Below are 24,645 nucleotides of genomic sequence, written 5' to 3' on the forward strand. Positions count from 1 at the left end.
TACGCAACGTTCTAGAAATGGATTATCTTGATCCCTTTTAATCAGGGAATCAGGGCCACATGGTGGTGAGATGGCTTTAGTCATCTTAATGGCTGTGTCAGGACCTGGCGAGGGTATGCATACTCCTGGGTTTTTGGCGCTCTTGACAGCTTTTGATATGATTGGTCATGTGTCTTACTTGGCTACTTGGAGAGGTTGGGAATTGGGAACACTATTTTACAGTTGTTCTGTTCTTCTTAAGGGGGAAAAATTCAGTCTACATTGAAGGAGGATGAAGTTTGGCCCAGTGACTTATGACTGTAGGGGTGCCATTATGCCCTGTCCTTTTCCCCCTGCTTCCACATTTGAGGTGCAGTATCATTAATATACTGATGATACCCAGGTATACAGATAGTCCTCTACTTAAAACAGTTCACTCAGTGACCATTAGAAGTTACAACAGCAATAAAAAAGTGACCTATGACCATTTTTCACTTATAACCATTGCAGCATCTCCAGGTCACATGATTTACATTGGAACGCTTGACAAGTGACTCATATTTATGACAGTCACAGTGTCCCAAGGTTTAAGAGTTTTATCGAAAGTATTTGGCTTTAATGATTGAATCAATTAATTAGCATTAATACATAATAAATATATAATGTACTATTGTTTAATACACTTATGCACAATAGTAGTTCAACTGGGATGCACATAATTTGGCCATGTCATAAGTCAGTTCTAATTATTTTCATCCAGCTATCAAATAAAAATGACAAGCATTGTATGCATTCAAAAATTATTTTATTATTAACATAATCTTTCCATTGAGCCAAGGTAGTGTATACTTCATAAGGAATGTCGGTAAATATTCTATTTTTAGCATCTTTTTTACATATTTCCATTGATAAATAAACTCTGGATTCACATAAAAAAGTTAAACTTAAATAACTAATATTTTCATTTCTTTTTCATTTCAACAGGCATACGCTGGTAAAATATAAATATTCTTGTACACAACCTTTCTTCTAAATACAAGAAATAACAATTAGCTACACATCACAGCTATTAACAACTCAAAACATAACCTTTCAGCTGATTTGCTGGGCTGGACTACCATACAAGATGGAACACAGCAAATTTCACATTTTGATTCTGAGCTCCAGAGAGGTTGAAAGCCACAAAGAGAACAGGTCTTTGACAGGCTTGGTTAAAAATAGGCTTTGCTCTGCCACTGAATTTTTAACCTGAATCTATTATCTATCACTGATTCTATTTAGAGTTTTTACATAACACTCTGATGTCACCTAACAAAATATGGCACAATATCCATTTGAACAATAAGCATCAGGTTTCGAAATGACTATGTGGCAAAAATGTAGACAATACATACATGGTGGCTTAAAGTGTGCATGTGTGTTTATTTCCTTCTCTTTTCTAATTTTTCTTCACTGATTTACATCCTATATTGCTTTCCCACGTTGGACACCCGACAGAAATGAGCAGATTGCCTGCAGTTGTATTTGTTACCTCTCAGGGTGAAGAGCTGCCCCTTGGAGTCAGAAGGAAAGATTAGCTCACATTCTCAAGTTCAGCTGAAGCAGGATGAGCAGCCTGCCTTTCAAAGGATTCGAGGGATGATGGTGAAAGGGACAACAGGGCTACTGGCTTCAAGCTCCAGTGCCGTCAGGAAACATTCTGTGGCTGCATCATCATTACCCTGAGCTTGCAGAACCACCCCAAGGCCATTCCAAACTTCATGGGCCGTTGAGTTCACCTGGACAGCATCCCGAAGGATCTTCTCGGCCAAGCTGTACCGGCCAAGCTGATGAAGAATTAGAGCCTAGAGGGAGAAAAAGGAAGTAGCATTAAAAACAACCACAATCAAATCCTAATATGAAAAAGAGCAGTATAATTATACTGAATACAACTGGTACCATATTTTTCGGAGTATAAGATGCATCAGAGTATAAGATGCACCAAGATTTTGAAGAGGCAAATTAAAAAAAAAATTTTTTTTGCACTCTGCAAACCTCCCAAAAACGGCCTGTTTTTTGTCAAAAAAAGGGAATGCATAGCCTTTAGGAGGCTTGTAGAGTGCTCCTGGGTACTGGGGGAGCCCACAAACGAGCAAAAAATGGCCAGGTTTTTTTGCTAAAATGGGTCCATTTTTTGTAAGAAAAAAAAAGAGCATGTATAGCCTTTAGGAGGCTTATAGAATGCTCCTGGGGGCTGGGCAGGGCAAAAATGGCCCTTTTCTGCTCTTTTTTGTCCTCCTTAGCCCCCAGGAGCAATATGTAAGCCTCCTAAAGGCTATGCACAGCCATTTTTGCATGGGGGGTGGGTTTTAGGCCAAAAATGCTGTATTCAGTGTATAAGATGCACCCAGATTTTCAGCCACTTTTTTGAGGGAAAAAGATGTGTCTTATACTCCGAAAAGTATGGTAAATCTGTGGCAATAAGGCTAGATAACAAGAAGGCAACCATTTCCAATCTGATCCCCTCTAGCATAGCAACTCATTTCAAATTCTTGAAATGTTAATTATTTATTTTACATTCCATGTTTATCATTATTTTTATAAATAACTCAAGGTGGCGAACATGTCTAATGAAACTTCCTCCTCCTATTTTTCCCACAAAAAGTTCTTGTGGGGTGACTTGGGCTATGAGAGAGTGACGGACCCAAGGTCACCCAGTTAGCTTTCATGGCTAAGGTGGGCTAGAATGTATGATCTCCCAGTTTCTAGCCTTGTGCCTTAACCACTAGCCCAAACTGGCTCTCTTATATTATTGCTTTTATTGTTTTTTTATTATTTATTTCATGATCTCTGTTTTTCATGTATTTCCTGTTTTTATTCTATATTTAAGCATACTGTTAATAGTACTATACAGTCCAAAAGGAATACTTCCAATAGTTTAATGGGCTGTCTGTTACAACATTTCAATTTCAAGAGCTCTTGAGTTACAGGCAGAAAAGATAGGAGAAACAGCTTACTTTTGGAATGTCACAAATATTTCTCATCTACTTTGCAAATAAGCAAAGTTAGTAACTTACCGTATTTTTACCATACCAACTATATACAGATATATTATAATAGGCTATGAGAATCACCTTAACACACACAAACTGGAAGAGCTGCACCCTAGATAATGGTCAGAAAAAAAAATATCAACCCACAAGAATGAACGGGGGCAGGGAAAGCATCCCAGAAGAAACTCTCCCTAGTTGTCTAGAAAGTAAAGGCAAAGGTGGGAGAACTGCTTTCAAACTTGCAAGACTGATACCAGCCTTTCAGAAGTGGTCCAGACAAGAAACCAAAGCCAGTACAAACTATTGTCGTACTAACTAAAAATAGTACTAACATTATTTTTATTGTAAATTTACAGTAACAAAATCCTCTGGTTGGGTGTTTCTGGTTTAAAGAAAAGTAAAGTCTCTGTAAAGATTTTTGGTTTGCTTATTTATTTACCGTATTTATACATCCGCCCATCTCACAAATGTGTCTCTGGACAGTATACAAATAAAACAAATATAAAACAATTAAACACAATTTAAACACAAATGCAGTGGTACTTCAGTACTCAACCTTAATTTACGAGTATAAAAAACGATGAGTACCAAATTTTTCTGATAAGGAATAATGTAGTGAGTCACATCGACAAGTTCTAGCTTGTGTGTTGAGTACTAAACAAATAATGAGTACTGGGACAAATTTTTCATGTCTAAATGCATTGAGTACCAAATTTGATGAGTTTCAAAGTTGAGTACCAAGGTACCACTGTATAAGACTGCAGGAAATAGACCAACATGCTACACACAGTATAACCATCTTGCAGGGTCCCTATTTCCCTGGGACTCTCAAGCCTGTCAAAAGCCATGGTTTGAGGGATTTCCTAAATGCCAATAGGGTTGGGGCTAACCTCACCTTGGGGGGAAATGAAGCAGTAGGAAATCATTACAAACTGCAATAAATAATTTCTTACAAAGCATGCATGAAACTAGACATTATGTACGTTACAGGTTGGCAATTACAACAGTCACAAGGTCACCGTAGGAAAAGTACTCTTCACATACTCTTTTTCCATGACTGTCCCAATGTGCATGCAAACTGTGAGAAAAGGGTAGTCATATGCATTTTCTTCATCCGATTGAAATCTTGTAGGAATTCTGCACTACTCCATTCACAATCATGCATCATTTCCATATCAAGGGGGTGTAATGAATCTCTTGAACTTTGTGTGCAATGGAATGTATTGGGAAATAGGAGGCTCTGTTGCAGAAACAGAAATTAATTTGTTTTGGTTCAGCCTGAATACCAATTATGGCATTTTGAGGCTCCAGTTTCCTTTTGAACAGCTCCCATTTTCTCCTCTGAACTGAGCACTAAACAATGACACAGCTTATTGTTACTGTGCAGGAAACATGCACACTGTAATGTAAATCTAAAACAAATGTGGAATTGTTTTTTTTTAATAAAACAAAATCTAAAAAGTATCCCCCAAGTCTAGAGAAAACATGAAATTGATAACTATTTTGCATGTTTGTCTAATACAATATAGTCCTCACCCCTGCCAAAAGTTAAGGGCAGCTCTTGGTGATCAAGAGTTTGCAATCAATGGCTACAGGCTATGATAGGGATGGACAACCTAGAGGACCTCGAGATATTTTGGACTTCAACCATGAAACAATCTGCTCTATAAAGAATAAGGATGGGGCATGGTTCTAATTTAGATTGCTGTGGTGCTTGTGATTACACTTCCTGGTTGTCAAAAGCTTGAAAGAGTCACAGAAGACCTTATAAGAAATTTACTTAATCAGTTGAACAGCTTGCCTCCTGAAGTTGTGGATGCTCCATTGCTGGAGATTTTCAAGAAGAGATTAGATAATCATTTGGTATAAAGTCTTTTGCACAAGCAGCGATTTGGACTAACAGGCCTGCAAGGTCCCTTCCATGATTCTATAATTCTAACTCACATGGTGATTTAAAATAATTAAATACTGCATTCCTTCAACTCACCATTCTTAATAATTCATTAGAGGTTAGGAATGGCTTATTTGTAATCTTCAAGGCTCCATTTTAATCCCACATATAATTTATGTTAAAAGTCATGACCTTGAATTACCACTTCTAATGTTTTACATATCACTTATGATAATAAATACAAAGCAGTACTAAAAAAAACAAAACTTTAAGGCGCTTTAGGTAGACATGTGTGGAGGCATAAACAGGAAGACACATTGTTAGGAATATAATCTAACGGTTGGGTTGGGTTGACTGTTTTATCTGTGTATGATTTGGACTGCTTGATGGACTCTGATACCTCTATTTCCATGAAAGTAAAAGCCTACTTAAACTGCAGTGTCTCTGTATGCTGGTTTGTGTGTTCTCCAATACAACTCTCACAACGCTTCTCTGAACGCACTCGCTCTCCCAACGGGAAGCTTACCTAACACACATAACCACAAAAAATGTTTCAAACCATAACTTTAAAGGTTTTCCATTTATGTCTCCTAAAAACAAGGACCTAGCCTTTTAAAGCAGGATACTTTTGGCTCAATAATAGTACACGTCCCCTTTCCTTCCAGATCTTGAACAGAACAGTAATCCTTGCCCACCCCCCAGCTATCCTTTCACAAACTAACCCCCTTGTTGCTTGCCAAACCAGCTCCTAGGTATTGCCTTTCACAGCAGCAAAATCTCCTGGGTAAACAGACAACCCATTCTTTGGTGGGCTGCTGGGAAAACGTGGGGAAGCTTCTTCAACACAATAGCCTTCAACAAACCCTTCTAAATAGCTGTTTGCTGAGCTGCAGGTAAGTACAGCAACCTCTGCTTTGAATCACTGTAGCTAAGAGTCTGCCCAGTCAAACCAGAATTATATATGGCTTTATTGTTCACTGAATCCTTTGAAGCAGACAGAATAATGTTTGCACACAACATATGTGTTCACTATGCTCTTCTGTTTATCTAGCATGCCTATTCTTGCCTTTTTATCTACAATGCAGCCTCTAGTACGCTGCATACATTCAGCTGTGTAAACGCATGGGATGGTTAATTTTCCATTCCCCTCCTCGTACTTCCCCTCCAACAAATCTCCAAGGTAGTGAATTGCTTGTTCCCTTATTAGTAAGAAGCAACATTTGTTTCGGAGGGAAAATGCTCTTTAGCTTGGTAACACGAGTTTTAAAATGTCAACCTTAATGTTGCTGCTTATTGAACTTTCTCCTACACCAAAAGGGTAATGAATGTGGGAAATAAATCAAGACAATTTTGGCCATTCCTAGGAGAAAAGTGATTGCTTGAAGGAAAATGAAGATCTACTTCAGAAGCCTATCTACAACTTCAAATAAAATTAGTCTAACATGCTTCCAGAATGCTTCTCTCTCTCCCCCCCCCCTTTTACACACACACCAAATGAATTCCTATTCAGCTAAAATTTCTACTCATGTCAAATCAAGAGTCAGTTTAGAAAGACCTGAAAGACCTATTCAGGCAACAGCAAAGAGAATGTACGGAGACAAAACGTTGAGACCATATGTCATTCTAAGGTTTCCACCCCAATCCTGGGTTAAGTGAAATTTTGACACCAGGGATAACTGCACATGTGGTTAAATGCAGTTCAAAGCTATGACAGCTCTAAATGAGTAGTGGTTAGGATCAGTCTTCATAATTTGGCCATCCCGGCAACCCTGTGATGACGTGATCGTGATCTGGGTGCTTGGCAACCAGTTCCTGTTTATAATGGTTGCAGCATTTCATGGACACATGATTGTGATTCGCAACCTTTCCTGCTGGCTACCTGTAAGCAAATCAGGGAAGGTCACATGTTGTCCTTCTCCTCCCCCCCCACGTCCTACAGGTTATGTGACTTAAAGGAATATGGAACCATGAGAAGACATGTCTACTCTTCATTCTCAGCTTTTGCTTTAGTTGTGATGAGTTATGGGAGGAATAGACCTGTAATGTTCCTTAAAGGTAGAAGATGGTCTTTTTCACATGGCTTGTTTGTGCCATCAAGTTGTTTTTGATTCCTAACAACCTCATAGCTAGATCTTCTCCATGAGGATGTATCCCTAACCTCTTCTTTCAAGTTTCCCAATAGTGCACTCATCACACTATAATGGAGTCTATCCACGTTGCGGGTTGTCTTTTTCTTCTCTTTCTTTCCACCTTTCCCATCATTAGATTCTTTTTCAACAGAGCTGGAGTTTTGCTTGATGTGTCTGAAATAGGATAATTTGAGTCCTGTCATTTGTGCCTCAAGTGAGAACTGGATCGATTTATTTGATGATTCGGTGGTTTGTTTTCTTGGCTGCTATTGGATACTCAATAGCAAAGCTCAAAAGTATCGATGCTCTTCCTATTTTGCTTTTTTATTTTCTTTGTAATAATTTTATTAAAAAATAATTAATTAATAATAAATAATACTACAAATTTAAAAAGCAAAAAAAACAACAACACAACACAACCTCACTGTAGAGAGAAAAAAATGTAAAAGAAATGACTCCCTCTGCTTTCCAGATATTATAAACAATAGTAACTTAGTACCTTCCCTAGTATCTCTTATTCCTGGAACTTGTCTCTTATCAATAAACAAATTGTAAAAACTTGTCTTTTAGCCCTAACTGGCATTTTTAAATCTATATTTATTTACAGATGTTGTTGTAATACTGCTTCTTGTCTCTTCTAATACTTCTCTGAAACACTTTATTAAGTTGCTTTCTGAGATATTTGTCTTTCTTCTTCTCTTGGCAATTTCCCTGGTTTGTTCTGACATTTTGTTTGCTTTCTTTTTCTTCATTTTCATCAGTCTCTTTTCACATTCATCCTTAATGTCATCTTTAAATCCATTTCATAAGTGCTCTGGTTCTCTATCAATGTGGGTCAGGATTTGCTATACCCTTTCTAACTTTAAAAGCAATAATGTTTCTTCTGTTTTTCATGTCTTCAGTAATAAAACAATTTAATCTTCCAACTGAAAGTGTCTCATCCCAGTCCATCTCAATTTGTTGATGCCTAAGATTGTAAATTTGTAGTTGCTTCATTTAATCTTACTATGTTGAGCTTTTGTGTGTTCGTAATTAGGTTCACTTTCCTACTGTAATTCTATTTTTGCAGCTTTGGATTTTCTTCTCCTGTAAAGCAACTAGATGTCCCAAAGGTTTTAATCTAGTCACATCATAAACACCATTAGTACTTAGAAAGATCCTCAGTGCTTCCTCAGTAGTATGTTGTGTGCCATCGACATGAGGGGCCCATCATCCAGCATTGTATCATTGATCATTGTATGATTTCCATATAAGGTCCAATCGCTACCTAGCCCAGACTACACTATTGTAAAGTGAAAATGCTTTCAGAATGATCTGTCTTATAATTAATGACATCTCATTCATTCTATCCACTTTCTTTAGGCTACTCCTTCTTTTCCCACCATTTATATGGGTTTTTTTGGGGGGGAGGGAGAGGTTGTTGTTAAAACAGAATAGAAGCAGAAAATGTGAAGCGATTCATCCATCCTATTCATCTATCTTTCAGATGTACCTGGTTTTTTTTAGCATGCCATTATGTTATAACCCCACAGGGAAAGTAAACCAACCTCTTCCACTATAATATCTTCCCAATCTTTCCTTCTTAAGCCAAAATCAGTTGAACCTAAAATGATTAGAGGAGAGGAAGTAAAGGAATCAAACAAATTAGTCAAGAATGTACTAGGATTTCCAAATCCGGACTACACAAAGTTCTGTATCTCTCTGTTTCCATCTAATGGTCAGCTGGATTTTGCTTGCTGACAACTGGTGGATGTATTTCTATTATAAATGAGACAGGAGAAAAGCACCTTAAATTACACTGTTCTCCAGAGGATTACCTGTACTGTGCCTCAGCAATGAAGTCAGACAGAATTTAATGTGGGGTAGTCTCAAATCAGAAATTGGCAAATTATCTGCCATCCTTTCTCCTCCTACCAAATGTCACAGATCAGGGGCAAAACCAGCTACCAATCACACTGCAAAACCAGCTACCAATCACTCTGCTGAACGGATGATGAGGTGGGATGAATTTGAGAGACAAATATTTGATGTTCATTATTCATTTAGCCTTAATTATTTACCTTACACTTCTATTATGATACAATTTCTTAGATTCTGCCAACTAAAAGTTGACCGGTTACTGAGTCCCCTTCGGGGAAAAGGGCGGCATATAAATGTAATAAATCCAAATCCAATCCAATATTGCAATCAGATTAGAATTCTGACCAGCAATAATCTAGATGATTTCTACTTGGTAGCACCAATGAAACTGTTTCATAGGACTATCAATCTTCTGAGAAAGCACATTTTGACAGAGAAATGGGAGATTCATAAGCCAATGTCAAGCAATGTTTGATAAGACACTTGGGAAAGCCAAGAGAAATCATCAAAACCATAAAAAAGCAAAAGTTAAAATATTTTGGACATGTGATGCGATACCCAGAAAAATACGCATACTTCACTTAATCCTCCAAGGAAAGATTGAAGGCAAACAAGGCCCAGGAAGAAGAACATCATCATGGCTTCAAAATCTAAGGGACTGGATTGGACAAAACTCAACAGCACTTTTTTGTGCATCTGTTGATAAAAATAGGATTGCTAACATGATCACCAACATCCAATGATAGATATGGCACAAGAAGATGTCAAATAATCCTCTCCTAAAAGAAAGCTGCCTTGGAAGTATTGGTTGGAGATATAGAATCACAAAGCTCAAACCAGAGTTTTCAATGCTATTATATATTTGGAATATTCTTTCTTTTTCCCCTTTATGAAACCAATCTTATTCATGGTGGGGGAAGGCAAAATGCCTCATAATAAATATGGGATGGAGTTGGGAAGATGGCAGTTCCTGAATGCATTACCTTTATGTTCATCTTTTCCTTTTTGGAAGAAGGAAAGTGTAACTTGCAAATTGGAATAAATAAGCTGGCTTTAAACTGCCTTAAACAGATTAGATGGACATCATGATGATGTGTCCCTCAAAAATAGTAAACTGATTTTCTTCCTCAGCAAACTGAACATGAGTATGAGCTCTTACTGCTACAAGCATCTGAAAATAAATTAGCATTTGAAAATTCACATGGGTTTTTCATAGCTACTCTGAGAATGGATTGAAGGCAAGCGTGAAGGGAACTAGGAACCTTGAATGATTTAATTCCATGGAAGATGGAACTGAGATGACTGAGACCACTAGGGAGAAACAGATTGTGTCAGCCTCTGCTTCGCTACTTGCTTTCGGCTGCCATTGAAACGGGGAGGGGGGGCATGGTATTTGGGTGGGGAAGTTTCAGTGCAGGAGTGATTGTAAAAAGGGAGTTGTTCTCATTAACTACTGCGCATGCTGCAGATAGTGGATTTGCCACCAAGGCCAACTGTCCGACATACCAACCTGATGATGCTTTTTGAAGATATCTCCCACATGACATCTGAGGGATGTGCGGATTGGACTATGGGATGAGGTTACCAGGGGGAGGGAGTTGGGTCACATATTGATATCTATGATTATGTGCGCTTTTGCCTCACATCTTGCTTTGCTTAGCTGCTATCTACTCATGACCAGTAAAAGTACCGTATATATTCGAGTATAGGCCGACCCGAATATAAGCCGAGGCACCTAATTTTACCACAAAAAAACTGGAAAAGTTATTGACTCGAGTATAAGCCTAGGGTGGGAAATGCAGCAGCTACCGGTAAATTTCAAAAATAAAAATAGATACCAATAATGTTTTTGAATATTTATTTCAAAGAAAAACAGTAAACTAGCGGTGTATTCAATGAAATACTTCACTCACCTCATGATGCTGATGTCCCGCTGTGATGATGATGTCCCGTGCAGCCGCGGGAGCGATGTCCCGCCTCCTATGACACACGGCACAGTGATTCCTATCATTGGATCACTGTACCAGAGGAGGTGGGACATCGCTATGTGGCTGCTTGCCATAACAAGGAGGAGGTGGGACATTGTTGCAGAGCGGCAGGAGGGGGAGGAAGGGGAATCGTAAGACAGACCTGCATTACATTAGAACGTGAGGAGGGGGGATGGTGCGGTGCGCGCTGCGCGGAAAACTGACACAGAGGGAGGGGAAACTCACAGGGGCACTGGGCCATTCACGAGTGTCACCCAGCGGCATGGCCCCGCCCCTTTTTCTCCTCTATTTCAGGCAAATTTTTCACTGACTCGAGTATAAGCCGAGGAGGCTTTTTTCAGCCCAAAAAGTGGGCTGAAAAACTAGGCTTATACTCGAGTATATACAGTACTCTTAATTCTGCAAAATGGAGTTGAGTGGTTTCTTTCTTGGTTACTGAGTGAGGCTGCCTTGACAGATTGCAGAAAATACTGATTAATTCTGACATTACAGAAGGACTGCCATCCAATAAGAAAGAAATATTTGCAAATAGTAGGATATTTGGTTTTACGAGTGGGATTGATTGTAGGATTTTTTTTTCAAATAAAAACAAACCCTAAGAAATGACTAAATTGCATGTTTAATAGTTTGAGAACTATGTTGTACAGAATCATGTGACAGTGAGATAAATTTAATAAATAAATAATATAATATAGTGTACAACTCTGAAGTTAAGAAAGCATTTTGTTGCTACTATAAGTTCACTCATGTGGAAAGGATTTTTCAGGAAATGTCTCTGTTAGCTTTCCTTGGTCTACATTCCTGCTAACAGATTTAGATAGAAATTATGACCAATATATCCAATTACTCACACCATCCAGTAAAGGAAAGAGGAGAAGGAAAAATAATATCCACACATTTAAGGAATAGGTAACACTTGCTTACTCAATGCTTCTTTTTCCTCTGCTTTTCCTTTTTTCCAGCTGGTAATAATTAACAAATACTGGTAGCTATTTCATTTGACTGCTCGTCTGACTACTATGATTAAAATGCTCTATCTCATGAAGATCAGGATGTGCCGATATTACTGCATATTAATCACATTTATGGCTATTTATAGGTCTGGAAATTGAAATCTTCAGGTTTAGTCCTGAAAATAATCCCAGTTTTTGTTTAGTGACAAAATTTTATCAATTCAATGTCTATGATTATAAAGAATATGTTTCTGTCCCCAGCAGCCTTATCTTGCTAAGCTGCAAACTGATTTTTATAGTTGGGAATGCTTATAAATCACAGCACAGAGAGGTTATGCTATAAAAATGATGTGTGCATTTAATTTGCTTTGCTGATATTTTATGTTCCTATTCTAAAAGACCTATTTGCTTATTGACCTAAGTTCTATTTATGTTCAAATCATAACATTTCCCTCAATGTAGTTACTTCCACCTACACAACTCAGCTGCATGAGGACTGATTCATACATGCTTTAAAACGCATCTCTGCAATTACCAGAAGTAGAAAACAGAAACTAGCTCCACCAAATGTCAAAGTTTAAAGTCCAGGTGTTCAATGAAGCTTATATAGAATGCAACCTGTCATACTTCCAAGGGCTGCAAACTATCATACTTTCAAGGCTTTTATCTTCTCTGTTCTGTACAAAACTAAAACTTGCAGCTGCTGCATTGTTGGCTTTAAGTCATAGTTTATTTCCCTGTTATAGCAACAAGCTGAACTAGTCAGCTGCTGCCATTGCTAAAAGTCCTAAAAATTGGCTGGATTAGTTTACCTAGCTAGTAGGTCATAAAATGAAATTCTAGATTTATAAAAAAGTTTTTGCATGTCTATTTCAAGAAGCTGACTGGTGCAATGATTCTGTAACTTGTGTGGGAAAAGTAAGCTAATGACAGAAATTGAGCTCTTATGAATACTAAGGGTAAGATTCAATGTGCATATACATATTTATGTATAGCAGCATGTGGGAACGCATGTCCATCTGAGTAGCTGGCAAATTTGTGTACTGTATGTTAATGGAAAACACTGGCAGGGAGATGAGATTCAGAAAATCACAGAATAAGAGTTGGAAGGGAACTTGGAGATCTTCTAGTCCAACCCCCTGCACAAGCAGAGGACCCTATACCATTCCATATAAGTGATCCTCGTCTCTTTTTAAAAGCCTCCAGTGATAGACCACCTACAGTTTCTGAAGGGAAGCCTTCCCACTAGTTAATTGTTCTCACTGTTAGGAAATTTCTCTTTAGTTCTAGTTTGCTTTTCTCCCTTATTAGTTTTCATTCATTGTTTCTTGTCTTGCCTTCTGGTGCTTTGGAAAATAGGTTGACCCCTTCTTCTGTGTGGCAACCCCTAAAATATTGGAACATTGTTATCGTGTCACTAGACTAGACAAAAGATATAAATAGGGGTCCTTGGAGCTCTCTGAGCTTGATGGTTTTCTTGCAGATGTTGCATTACCCAAACTAGGTAACATCATCAGTGCTAGTAAGGAGTGCTGTTTGCTGTATTTTGTATTTTGTATTTGTATTTATTGGACATTTATAGGCCGCCCTTTTCCCTGAGGGGACTCAGGGCGGCTTACAATCAAAAAGGAAAGGGAGTGTAGGACAATACAAAAAGAAATGTGAACAAAAGTAAATTAAGCAGTAAAACTCAACATTCACTCAGCATTCGGGAGGGGCGAAAGTAAACTTGTCCCCAGGCCTGACGGGCTAGCCAGTTCTTGAGGGCTGTGCGGAAGGCCTGGACGGTGGTGAGGGTACGAATCTCCACGGGGAGATTGTTCCATAGTGTCGGAGCCGCAACAGAGAAGGCTCTCCTCCGAGTAGTCGCCAGTCGGCACTGACTGGCGGATGGAATACGGAGGAGGCCAACTCTATGCGATCTGATGGGACGCAGGGAGGTAATTGGCAGAAGGCGGTCTCTCAAATAGCCAGATCCTGTCAGTTTAGATTCTGGTGGCTTGTCTGTCAGTGTTGGTGGGGTGGTCTTAAGAGATTCATAGTCATCTATAGTCCATAGATGTTGATAAAGATATAATCTTTATATATATCGACTATATCTTTATATATAAATTCCTAAGATATAAAATATATATAAGATATGGTCTTTATATCCATGTCATCTTTTCTTATTAATGGACCAATTGTTTCCTTGACTTTCTTCTTATTTTTTATGTGTTGAAACTTATTATTTTTGACATTTGTTGCAAGTCTTACTTCATTCTGAGCCTTAGTTTTCCCGACTTCATCTTTGCAACTTTGGCTATTTATTGATATTCTGCCTCAGTTATATGTCTCTCTACCCCCCCTCCCAATTTATCAGAGAGTTCTATGTATAAGTATCTGGTTTCTTCCTAGATTTTTTTCTTTTTCTTTTTAAGTGGTATTGATGTAACCTGGGCTTTTATAATCATATTTTTCAGTTTCCCAAGTTTCTTGAATTATTTCCCCTTTAAGATTTTCATCCATTAAATCTTTCCCAAGTTCTCTCTAAGTTTGTTAAAATCAGCTTTTTTAAAAGTCTAAGACACTAGTCTGATTATGTTCTATTGTTTGTGTTTGCATTATATGGAATTCCAATATGACATGGCCATTCTCCCTCAAAGATCCAGCAACTTCAACTCCCACTATCACTTCTTCTCTATACTGAACCAGGTCCAGTATAGCTGTCCCTCTAGTTCCCTCCTCTACCTTTTGGATGGCAAAGTTGTCAGTAGGTTGGTCAGGCACCTGTTTGATCTCCCACTTGATGCAGAGTTTGTCTCCTAGTTGATGTCAGGGTAGAAACAAAAATATTCTTTTGCTTATATTAATTTGTTTTATTTGATCCTATTTTGTTTAGGGGACAGTTGTGATTATTCCAAGTTGGGATTCTCACAAATATATAGAACCCTAAAAATTTAGATAAACTGCATATTGAACAAACCCAAAAATTTTAATAGTCATCTGTTGAGTAAATCTAGTGGTCTGAACAACATATAACATTAAGCCAAAGTAGATGAGCTTACAACTACACAAATGCAAAACTAAGTAAACCACACATACATATACGAGCAAGGCCATACATAATTTTGTTAGTAGAGCTACAAGATAGACATACATATCGTATTTTTCGGAGTATAAGATGCACCAGACTATAACACACATCAAGATTTTTAGCAAAAATGGGCCCTTTTTGTCAAAAAAAAAGGGCATGCATAGCCTTTAGGAGACTTGTAGAGTGCTCCTGGGGGCTGGGGGCAAAAATGAGCAAAGAACAGCCCACTTTTCATGAAAACAGGCCCTTTTTTCTCAAAAAAGGGCATGCATAGCCTTTAGGAGGTTTCCAGAGTGCTCCTGGGGGGATGGGGGGGGGCAAAAATGAGCAAAAATCAGCCCGTTTTTCGCTCATCTTTGCCCCACCCCATGAATACTCTGGAACCCCCTGAAAGGCTACGCACAGCCATTTTGGTGAAGGAGGCGGGGATTCAGGAGGCCAAAAATGCTGTATTCAGTGTACAAGACGCACCCAGATTTTCACCCTTTTTTCTTTTTGAGGAAAAAAGGTGCGTCTTATATTCCGAAAAACACAGTTTGTAGATTTGTTCAGTGTTGTATCTACTCTATTCAACAAGCATATTTTGGCCAATTCTTCCACTTTGAAATAATTTTTAAATGTATTTTCTCAGATAAGATCAAGTGCTTAAATCTCATAATTAACTATAGATATATTGTATTCACTGTATTCACATAATTCACTATAGAAACATATACATTAACCCAGAGTCACTTGGGTAGTGAAAAGCATATACAGTAAATGTAATAAATAAATAAATATTAGCTGCAAAGATATACTATATACAGTAGCATCTGAAAATTATTTCTACAATTCATGAAAGTATGTATTCTGTAAAATACTGGCTAAAAAAAACCTCATTAACCAATGCAATAATTTATGAAAGATATGAGTGACACAATTAAAAGAATTCATATTAAATGGAAGTTAATTTCTTTCCTTTTCTTTGTTTGTTATCAGTTTATAGAGAGTGACAAAGCTTTTCACACAAGAAAGAAAAATGAAACATATCATGGACAGGCATTTCTAGTTTAGTAATAATTATGAAAAAGAAATTAGGAAACAGTGAGTCATAGCATTAAAGTTGGCTAGGCAGCTGGGGCTGGTTCCTCTTCTCAAGCCAATCCACCTCACAGGATTGTTATTGTGGAGAAAACAGGAGGAGTGTGCATTATGTACTCAAACCTTAGAATGTGAAAAGTAAAGGCGGGATACAATCTAATCAATAATGTTGTATTTGTCTTGAATACTGTGCCCAATTCTGAGCACCAAGATATATATAAACCCTGGAATAAGTGTCAAAAAGAAGAACTGGAGACCTGAATTCCTATGAAGGAGATGAAGGGATCAGAAAGATTTAGCTTTGAGGAAATGACAATACTTCAATGCCTGAAAAGTTCACATGGAAAATGAAGACCTGCTCCTATTCAAGGTGTACAATAATGGATTTAAATGACAGGGAGACAGATTTCAACTGAAGCATTAGAAAAAGCTTCCTAACTGTAAAGAAGGGAGAGACCAATTAACTGTGGAGACTGTAAGCAGCTCTTTGCTGGATATATTCCAGCAGAGGCCAGAGAGCCATCTGTTTGGGTGACTTTAATTCATACACTTATAATGAGCTGGGGTAAACTTGATGGTTTAAAATGGCCTGCCATTCTAAGATACTATGGCTGGATTTGCACTTCAAATAATGGCAAATGACCTGGATTAGGAAAGCACTTTAATACAATCAAATGCAGGGAAGCAAGGTGAGTGGATGGTGAGGCTTTTCCCTTTTCCACTTCTTTTATGTAAGAAAATGGATTATTTCAAGTTATATATGAATTATGATGACAAATAGATAAAATATATGGGTCTGCTTACCAGGCCCACTTAAGAATTACTGCATTGATTCCAAGCCTGTTCCTAATCTGTTCCATTAGATGGACTACAATAATGTAACTGAAAATTATCTACCGCATTAGCTAAGGTCAGCAACATGAGGTCTAGGATGCCATAGCAAATGTGATTCTTACCATGCTGACTGCAAAATCCCCATATTTAATTTTAAAAACAAGTTTTTAAATTAAAAAATGCCTCCAATATCTTAAAACTTTGAATGAAAAGAATCAGTATCTTCTGAGATTTTCCATTGTATATTATTTGTAATATCCTTCTGAATTATGAGTGATCTGCAAGTTGACAGCTACTGCTACAATTAACAGAATAACTCATTACATGACAATTTACATTTTAAGTAATAATGTTCATGCTTTGAGATTGGAGGAATGGAAGCAAAAATGTGACAGATGTAAAAGAAACTGATCTGCCTAGATCAAGTAGAGGAATGATGTGTCCATATAATTTTTCTGTCCTACAATATTATTCGATTTTACTTCCTGCTTCCTTATTTAGTGCTCAAAAATACTTAAACAATAATTTATTTCACAGGTACTTACAGATCCAACTCATTTGCTGTATAAAAACGAAATTAGCTACTGTATTTATCTTTTGTTGTTCAACTATGTTTTTTTTTTGTTTATGTATATCATGCTATACTAATTCTTAGAGTGAGTCATTCATGAATCAAAAAGTACCTAACTCAGACGTGTTCGTCTACTTTGTTTTAGTGCAATTTATAAATTGGTATCAGACAGTGTTTAAAGCGAGCCAAAATTCACTTAGTGCAACATTGGAGTTTTAAGCACCAATTGTTGCTTCTGCAAAATGGAAGGTTCCATCTGAGGAAAGTTCAAAAAAGAAAAGGCTTATTTTGAAGAACTACGGCAGAATACAGGAGATTGCAGATATACTTTGGATATGGATTTGTCCTCTTATTCTGTCACAGCACTTCATTAATAAACATACAAAAACTTAATTGCCTACTTCCATTGAGCTGGAACCAATTACCCTATTTTCCATAAACATATCACTTTGAATAGTGCGAATTTGAACAGTACAACCATTTTGAGAGATTAATTAATCACAATAATCAAGACTTACACATACACACACACACACAGACAAGTGAGTGGTTAATATAAATTTGAAGAAACAGTTTTTTTTTAAAAAAACACGTTACTGAAGAATAAAAAGCTACAAAGACGTAACCTTTTCCTACCAGCCCACTGTGGGGTAACCTTTCCAGGAAGTGGAAAGCTGATTAAAAGTGCAGAAATTCCTTTACATAAATAGAAGTTTGCTATCAAGAATACTGGATTGTGCTTTTAACTGTAAACATATAGTCAGAATCTTTGCTAGTCTTCAGAAGGACACCAAGGAACTGTTGCAGGTCCCATCTATTAGGGATGTACATTAATGGAACCATGAAAAAGGGCCTTCCCAGGGTTAAAGATTAATAGAGAAAAGACTAAAATGATAACTAAAAAATTTGAAGGAAGAACAAAATAAAGAATTAGAAAGAATAATAGGACTGCAAGTGACAAAGAAAGTTAAATATCTTGGAATATGGCTTACTGCAAAGTGCTCAACTATAAAAGAAATAATTATACAAATTAGTGCAACAAATAAAAAAGATCTAGAATTATGGGGGAAACTACAATTATCATTATTAGGGAAAATTGCAGTGATAAAATGAATGTACTACCCAGACTATTACACTTATTTCAAACAATCCCCTTAAAATTAGGATTTTTTTAAAAACTGAATTGAATAAGATTATATTAAAATTTATATGGCAAGGGAAGAAAGCCAGGATGAAGTTGAAAACTCTACAGGATGACAGAAGCAGAGGTGGTATGGAACTCCCTGACTGGGAGCTTTATTACAAAGCAGCAGCACTAACATGGATCAGGGATTGGATAAATTTAAAAATAAAAGAATGCTAACATTGAGGGAGGGCCACGATTTGCAAACGGGATGGCATTTTTTCCTATGGAAGAGGGTAAAAAGAAACAAAAATACTTTCACAGACACTATATTAGAGATGCACTGATACAGGTCTGGAATAAAATTAGAGAAAAACATTACATGAAAATACTGACATGGCTTTCCACTATGAAAGCCATGACACATCCCAATACACTAGATCTATCGAAAATGATTAGATATAGTGAAATTTTAGACAGCCAAGGGAATTTGAAAACAAATAATTAGAATTAAAGGAGCAAAATATAAATATAGATTGGTGGCCATATCTCCAACTACAATCGAGATACAAAAAAGATGTAAAAGAATATGGAAAATACACAGAATTAAAACAAATAGATAAATTTTTAATTGGCCCAGAAAATAAATTCATAACAAAAATTTACAAATATTTATTAGAAGTACATTAGAAGAAGAAAAGTTAAAGGTTGCATGATAGCGTGGGCCAAAAACTTTGGTTACAACCTAGATCCACTGGATTGGGAAAGAATTTGGAACACAAATTATAAACTAACATGATCAGCAGCACTTAAAGAAAATATGTAGAAAATGTTTTATTGTTGGCATCTACCACCAAGATTGGCTAAAATGTACCCAAACATGAAGCCGACCTGCTGGAAGTGTAAAAAAGTACAAGGGACTTTTTATCACATATGGTGGACCTGCCCAGAAACACAAAAATATTGGAGAAAAAATTTGGAAATGGGTGCAAGAAATTACAGGAGACCAGATAAATACAAACCCGAAATCTTTCTGCTGGGAATAATCAAAGGGAAATACACAAAGAAAATTAAGTACATATTAACACATCTGCTAACTACAGTTAGAATAGCATTTGCCCAATGCTGAAAACAAAATAATACCCCTTCGGACCAATTAGTGATAAAAAAAACTTTGGATTGTGCAGAGATGGACAAATTAACACTGAAATTAAAAGATAAAGAAGAGTCGGAATATTATGAAATTTGGAACAATTGGTACAAATGGCTGCAAAACAAGAATAAAATTAATTAAGCCGAAAAACAATATATATAAATATATATAAAACTGGTGTATAAAGGTTTGTAATATAGAAGCGAAATATATATACATTTACAGGTAGATGATATAACAATGTTGATATAATGACTATAAGGTAGAAGGGAAAAATAATTTCAAAAAAATAATCAAAAAAGAATTCTCAAATGATGTTATAACAAACTAGCAAGTGACTTACTTGACTATCAAACTAGAATGTATATAATCTTATTTTTCTCCTCATACAACAGCCAATCTTCTAAATTTATTTCTTGTTATAATAATAATACAGAAAGGAAAAAAAAGATCTATACTGAATATTAACGGTTGATAACAACAAAAACTGAATAATATAGTGAATAAAACACCATAAACCACTAAAAAAAAGAAAAGAAAAGGGCCTTCCCAGTGGTGATCTCTTCCCTTGCTGCATTTCTTTAAGGCCCTGGAGATGTGGTTTTGTCAGTGGTCTGGGGACTCCAAATGGAGGTGGAGCCAATCAAGTGGTTGAATTTACTGTGTTGCTGCTGCCATGGGAGTAGGGTTTTATGGTTTTTATGTTGTGAATTTTAAGTCAACTTTATGTGCGTTGGGAGGAGATATAAATGTGTTCAATGAGTCAACTTGCATTACAGGGTCAAGGTGTAGGTATCAGAAGAATTAAACAAAATAATTATTTCACCCAATTTTGGCTGACATATAAGATTGTAAAGATAGTAGTTGCTGTAGCATAGCATAATACGTAGGATAAAGATTTGACAAGGCTATCCAAATATTGCAATTGCATTCATAGCAAAGGTTCAGACTGCAGTATAAGTAAATTATAAACTTTTTGAAAAATACTGCTGCCTCTATTTATGATAAAAATAGCATCACTATCTAGACTTATAAACCGTGATTACATAATTAATGCCAGATGACTAAAATTGCTTCATCAAATGATTGTATATATATATTTATAACATTAAAAATGTTAAGTTAAATTAATTTGGAATGCAAAGACTGGTACTGATATAATGAAGAAGTACGTTGCATTAAGCCATCCAAAGTCACTGTACCAGTGAGACAAGCAGCATAAAAATGTTATGTGTGCGCGCGTGTGTTTGTGTGTGTAAATAAATAAAATAAAAGTTACGCATATTTTGTATTATATGGAATTGGTTAATTTCTCTTTTTAATAAATTTTTTATTTATAAACATACAAAATAAACAGAACTTAGACGTACACTAGATTTACACAATACATTTGAACTAACTGTTCCTTCTAATAGCAGTTTCAAATCGGTACAATTCTCCCTATGTTATTTCCCTTCTAATATATTTCATTTGAGTTTCACCATTTTTAACCTTCTTATTTTACTCATCTATCTGATACATTGTGTGATTATCTCTAATAAATTTAAACTCTCTTGAGTGCATATATATATGTTAATTCTCCTTAACTTCTATTTTGGGGCTTTATTGACTTCTTTCATTGATCCTTATTTCTTTCCTCCATCCACCTATACCATTTTTCCCATATCTGATAATATCCTGTTTCTTCTTTTCCCTGGATTTATTTTCTTAATTTGTCCATTTTGGCACAGTCCATGATCTTTCTTATTATTTCATCTTTGCTTGGTATCAATTTATTTTTCCATTTTTGAGCGAAGGCAATCCTCGCTGCCGTAATTATGTGTAGAATTAAATACTGCATTTCTTTTTTATATTTCGTTGTCATTATTCCTAGTACAAATACTTCTGGTTTCCAATCAATTTTGACTCCTGTTATTGAATCTAGCCAATTTTTAATCTTTTTCCAATACTTTTTAGCTTTCCCAAACGCCCACCATATGTGATATATGTTCCGTGTGTTAATTCACATTTCCAACAGTTTGCTGAAATATTTGCTGAAGTTTTTGCTAACCTTGCTGGTGCTAGGTGCCATCTGTAAAACGTTTTGTACTGGTTTTCCTTGTATGCAACTGATAGGGTCATTTTTAAATTTGTCCCCCAAATTTTTTCCCATTTATCTAATTCAATATTGTAGCCAAAGTTCTGTGCCCATTTTACCATTTGTTCTTTCACAATTTCTTCTTCCATTTTATAGTTCAGAAGAAATTTATATATTTTCCCTATCATCTTTTTGTGTGCTTTGAATTATTTGTCTAATTCGTGTGGTTCCATCGTATAATTTAGTATCATTATTGTTTCATTTTGATTTGCAAGTAGGTTAGCCAGTTGACTTTCATGTTTGTAATGCCAATTCTTTGATTGTTTTTATATTTCCCTGTCCATTAATTAGTCTCTGTATCTTAGCACTTATTCCTATCTGTAAAATTTGGGTGCGTTGTCCTTTCTGTCAGGGATAGCTAATTCGGGATTTTCACATAGTGTTTTTTTAAAAAATTTGTGTCAGTTTTGCAATAGCGTGTTTCTAATTAGATGTTTTTAAAGTATTTATACGTTTGTTTTATCATCCCATAAGAATGTATGCCACCTACTTGCAGATCATGGCTTTCTAAGATCAAGATTCTTTTATTTTTTAACTCCATCCAGTCCTTCAACCATGTTATTGTTACTCCTTGTGCGTATAACTCCCAGTCTGGTAATGCTAAGCCTCCTCTCTCCTTGCTATCTTGCATTGACTTTAGTTTGATCCTCACTTTTCGTTCTTGCCAGATGAACCTAGATGTTAGTTTGTTTAATTCCTGGAAGAAAGTTTTACAAGGATTTATAGGTGTGGTTTGCAACAAAAATAAAATTCTTGGTAAAATATTAATTTTAACTGTGGCTATATGCCCCATTAATGATAGCTGAATATTTTTCCAGCTTTCTAAATCTTTCTTTATCTTTGTCACTAGTTTATTATAATTATCGTCTTTAATTGTAGAACACTTGGCCGACACTCAAATCCCCAAGTATTTCATTTTCTTAGTTGTTTGCATTTTAGTCACTAATTCCAATTCTTCTTCTTGCTTTTTTGTCATATTCTTAGTTGTCATTTCTGTTTTGGTTTTATTAATTTTTAATCCTGCCACCTCCTCATATACTTCTAATTTTTGAATTAATTTTGGACTCGATTCTAGTGGATCTTCTAAAACAAATACTAAATCATCGGCGTAAGCTTGGATATTATATTCTTCATTTTTAAGTCTTAAACCTTTTATTCCCTGGTCTTTCCTAATTTCATTTAACAATATTGCCAGAGTTAGTATAAATAGCAAAGAAGAGAGGGGGCATCCCTGTCTAATTCCCTTTTTTATTTTGATCTTCTCTGTTAGTTCTCCGTTCATCAGAACTTTGGCTGTCTGTGTGTTATATAGTTTTGCTATTACTTTTGTAAATTTTTCTCCGAATTTCATCCTATCTAATTGTGTTGATTTAAATTTCCAAATTACGTTGTCGAATGCTTTTTGTGCATCAAGGAAAACCAATGCCAATTGCTTTTCTGGATGCGCCTTATAATATTCTAATATATCTAGGATGACTCTCGTATTATTATTATTTTTATTAAACAATTTTTATTTATTTTTAAACAAAGACAAACAAACATAAAAAAACCATCTTCCATTACAAATTGTAGAAAGTGTGTAAGTTGGTTACAGTGTTTCCATGCATCTCTTCCATAGTCACCACCTGCTTTTCATATCAAATCGCATATTTTAAATTCACATATATTCATGTATGTCACGATTATTATATCTCAATCTTAATTTGACTATAATTGTTTTTACATCCTTTTATATATAATATTCAAAATCTAGAATAGGATTAAATGATAACATTCTATTAAATCATCCTAAAATCATCCAATCGCAATACATCTTTATAACATATTCTAGATAAAGCTTTTAAACCTCCTCTCATATTCTCCATGTGTTGTTTATATAAAATTTCATATTATCAAGCTAATATATATATATATATATATATGTATTGTTATCATTATTAATCATTATTTAACTATAGCTATTGTCATTTCATTTTATACATACTACTAGTAAACTAAATTTAGCTTAGTTTTTTATTATACATTTTCATTGTATCAACCTGTATCTTTCCAGTAATAGTGCAGTCTTATATCTCTCACCATTTGTAGCATTAATATTCTAGTTACTTTCTTAATAAATCTTGTGTGAACTTCTCTTTGCAACATGTTGTTCCTTTCGTATCTCATAAAAGCTCAAAACCCAGCACCTGCTCTTTCCATCCGCTTATCTTTGGTTATCACTGGTACTTCTGTCAAGATTTCTCTCCTTATCTCCGCCAATTTTTCTCTATTTTCTTCTGTGCTTTGAAATCTGGGGTAGAGTTCCAATCCATCTATCTTCCCTTTCCATATCCCGTTCTTGCCAACATGCTCACTTTGTTGTAAGTATCCAGAGTTTTCTTATCTCTGCTCATTTTTTCTTCCATTTTTTGAACTCTGTCCTCCACATTCTTCATTTGATAAACATCCTCAGTTTTTCTGTTTTGTATTCCATATTCTCCAATCTTTTTCTTTTACAGTTTACAGTTTCTTTTTCCTGTTGCGCCATTCTTCCAATTTTGCAGGTACTGCCACCATAGGATTCAAGGCTATTTTAATAATCTTCAAACAGATTCATTTATTATCTTTCAAGTCAAAATGTTGTCTTCCCTCCAATAGCTAGTGATAGAACTTCCAAAAAGCACCTGTATAAACAACTTGTGCTCTTCCTACTATCACTGTCAGTAAACAAATTGAAAGAACCTTGAATCTCAAGTGATCAAAGAGAAAGAAGAAAAAACAATGTATTCAGCATCCAGTCTCTAAGTGGCAGGGTAACTGCTTTTCCTCCTGTTGTTACAATCCTCTTTATAATCCTTCT

At 35.9% G+C, this 24,645-nt stretch overlaps 1 protein-coding gene across 3 annotated transcripts in view; it reads right to left on the bottom strand.

Annotated features, from left to right (window-relative positions):
- Nucleotides 1-996: 996 nt before the first annotated feature.
- Nucleotides 997-24,645, bottom strand: part of TTC7B (tetratricopeptide repeat domain 7B) — a 118,980-nt gene continuing 95,331 nt past the window's right edge. For all 3 annotated transcript variants that reach the window (XM_032232942.1, XM_032232951.1, XM_032232960.1), the window contains one exon: nt 997-1,823. In XM_032232942.1, the coding sequence (XP_032088833.1) occupies nt 1,602-1,823 (222 nt within the window). In that variant the 3' untranslated portion in view covers nt 997-1,601. The remainder of the gene's footprint in view (nt 1,824-24,645) is intronic.

Source organism: Thamnophis elegans, chromosome 1 (genome assembly GCF_009769535.1).
Source record: "Thamnophis elegans isolate rThaEle1 chromosome 1, rThaEle1.pri, whole genome shotgun sequence".
Classification (NCBI taxonomy): Eukaryota; Metazoa; Chordata; class Lepidosauria; order Squamata; family Colubridae; genus Thamnophis; species Thamnophis elegans.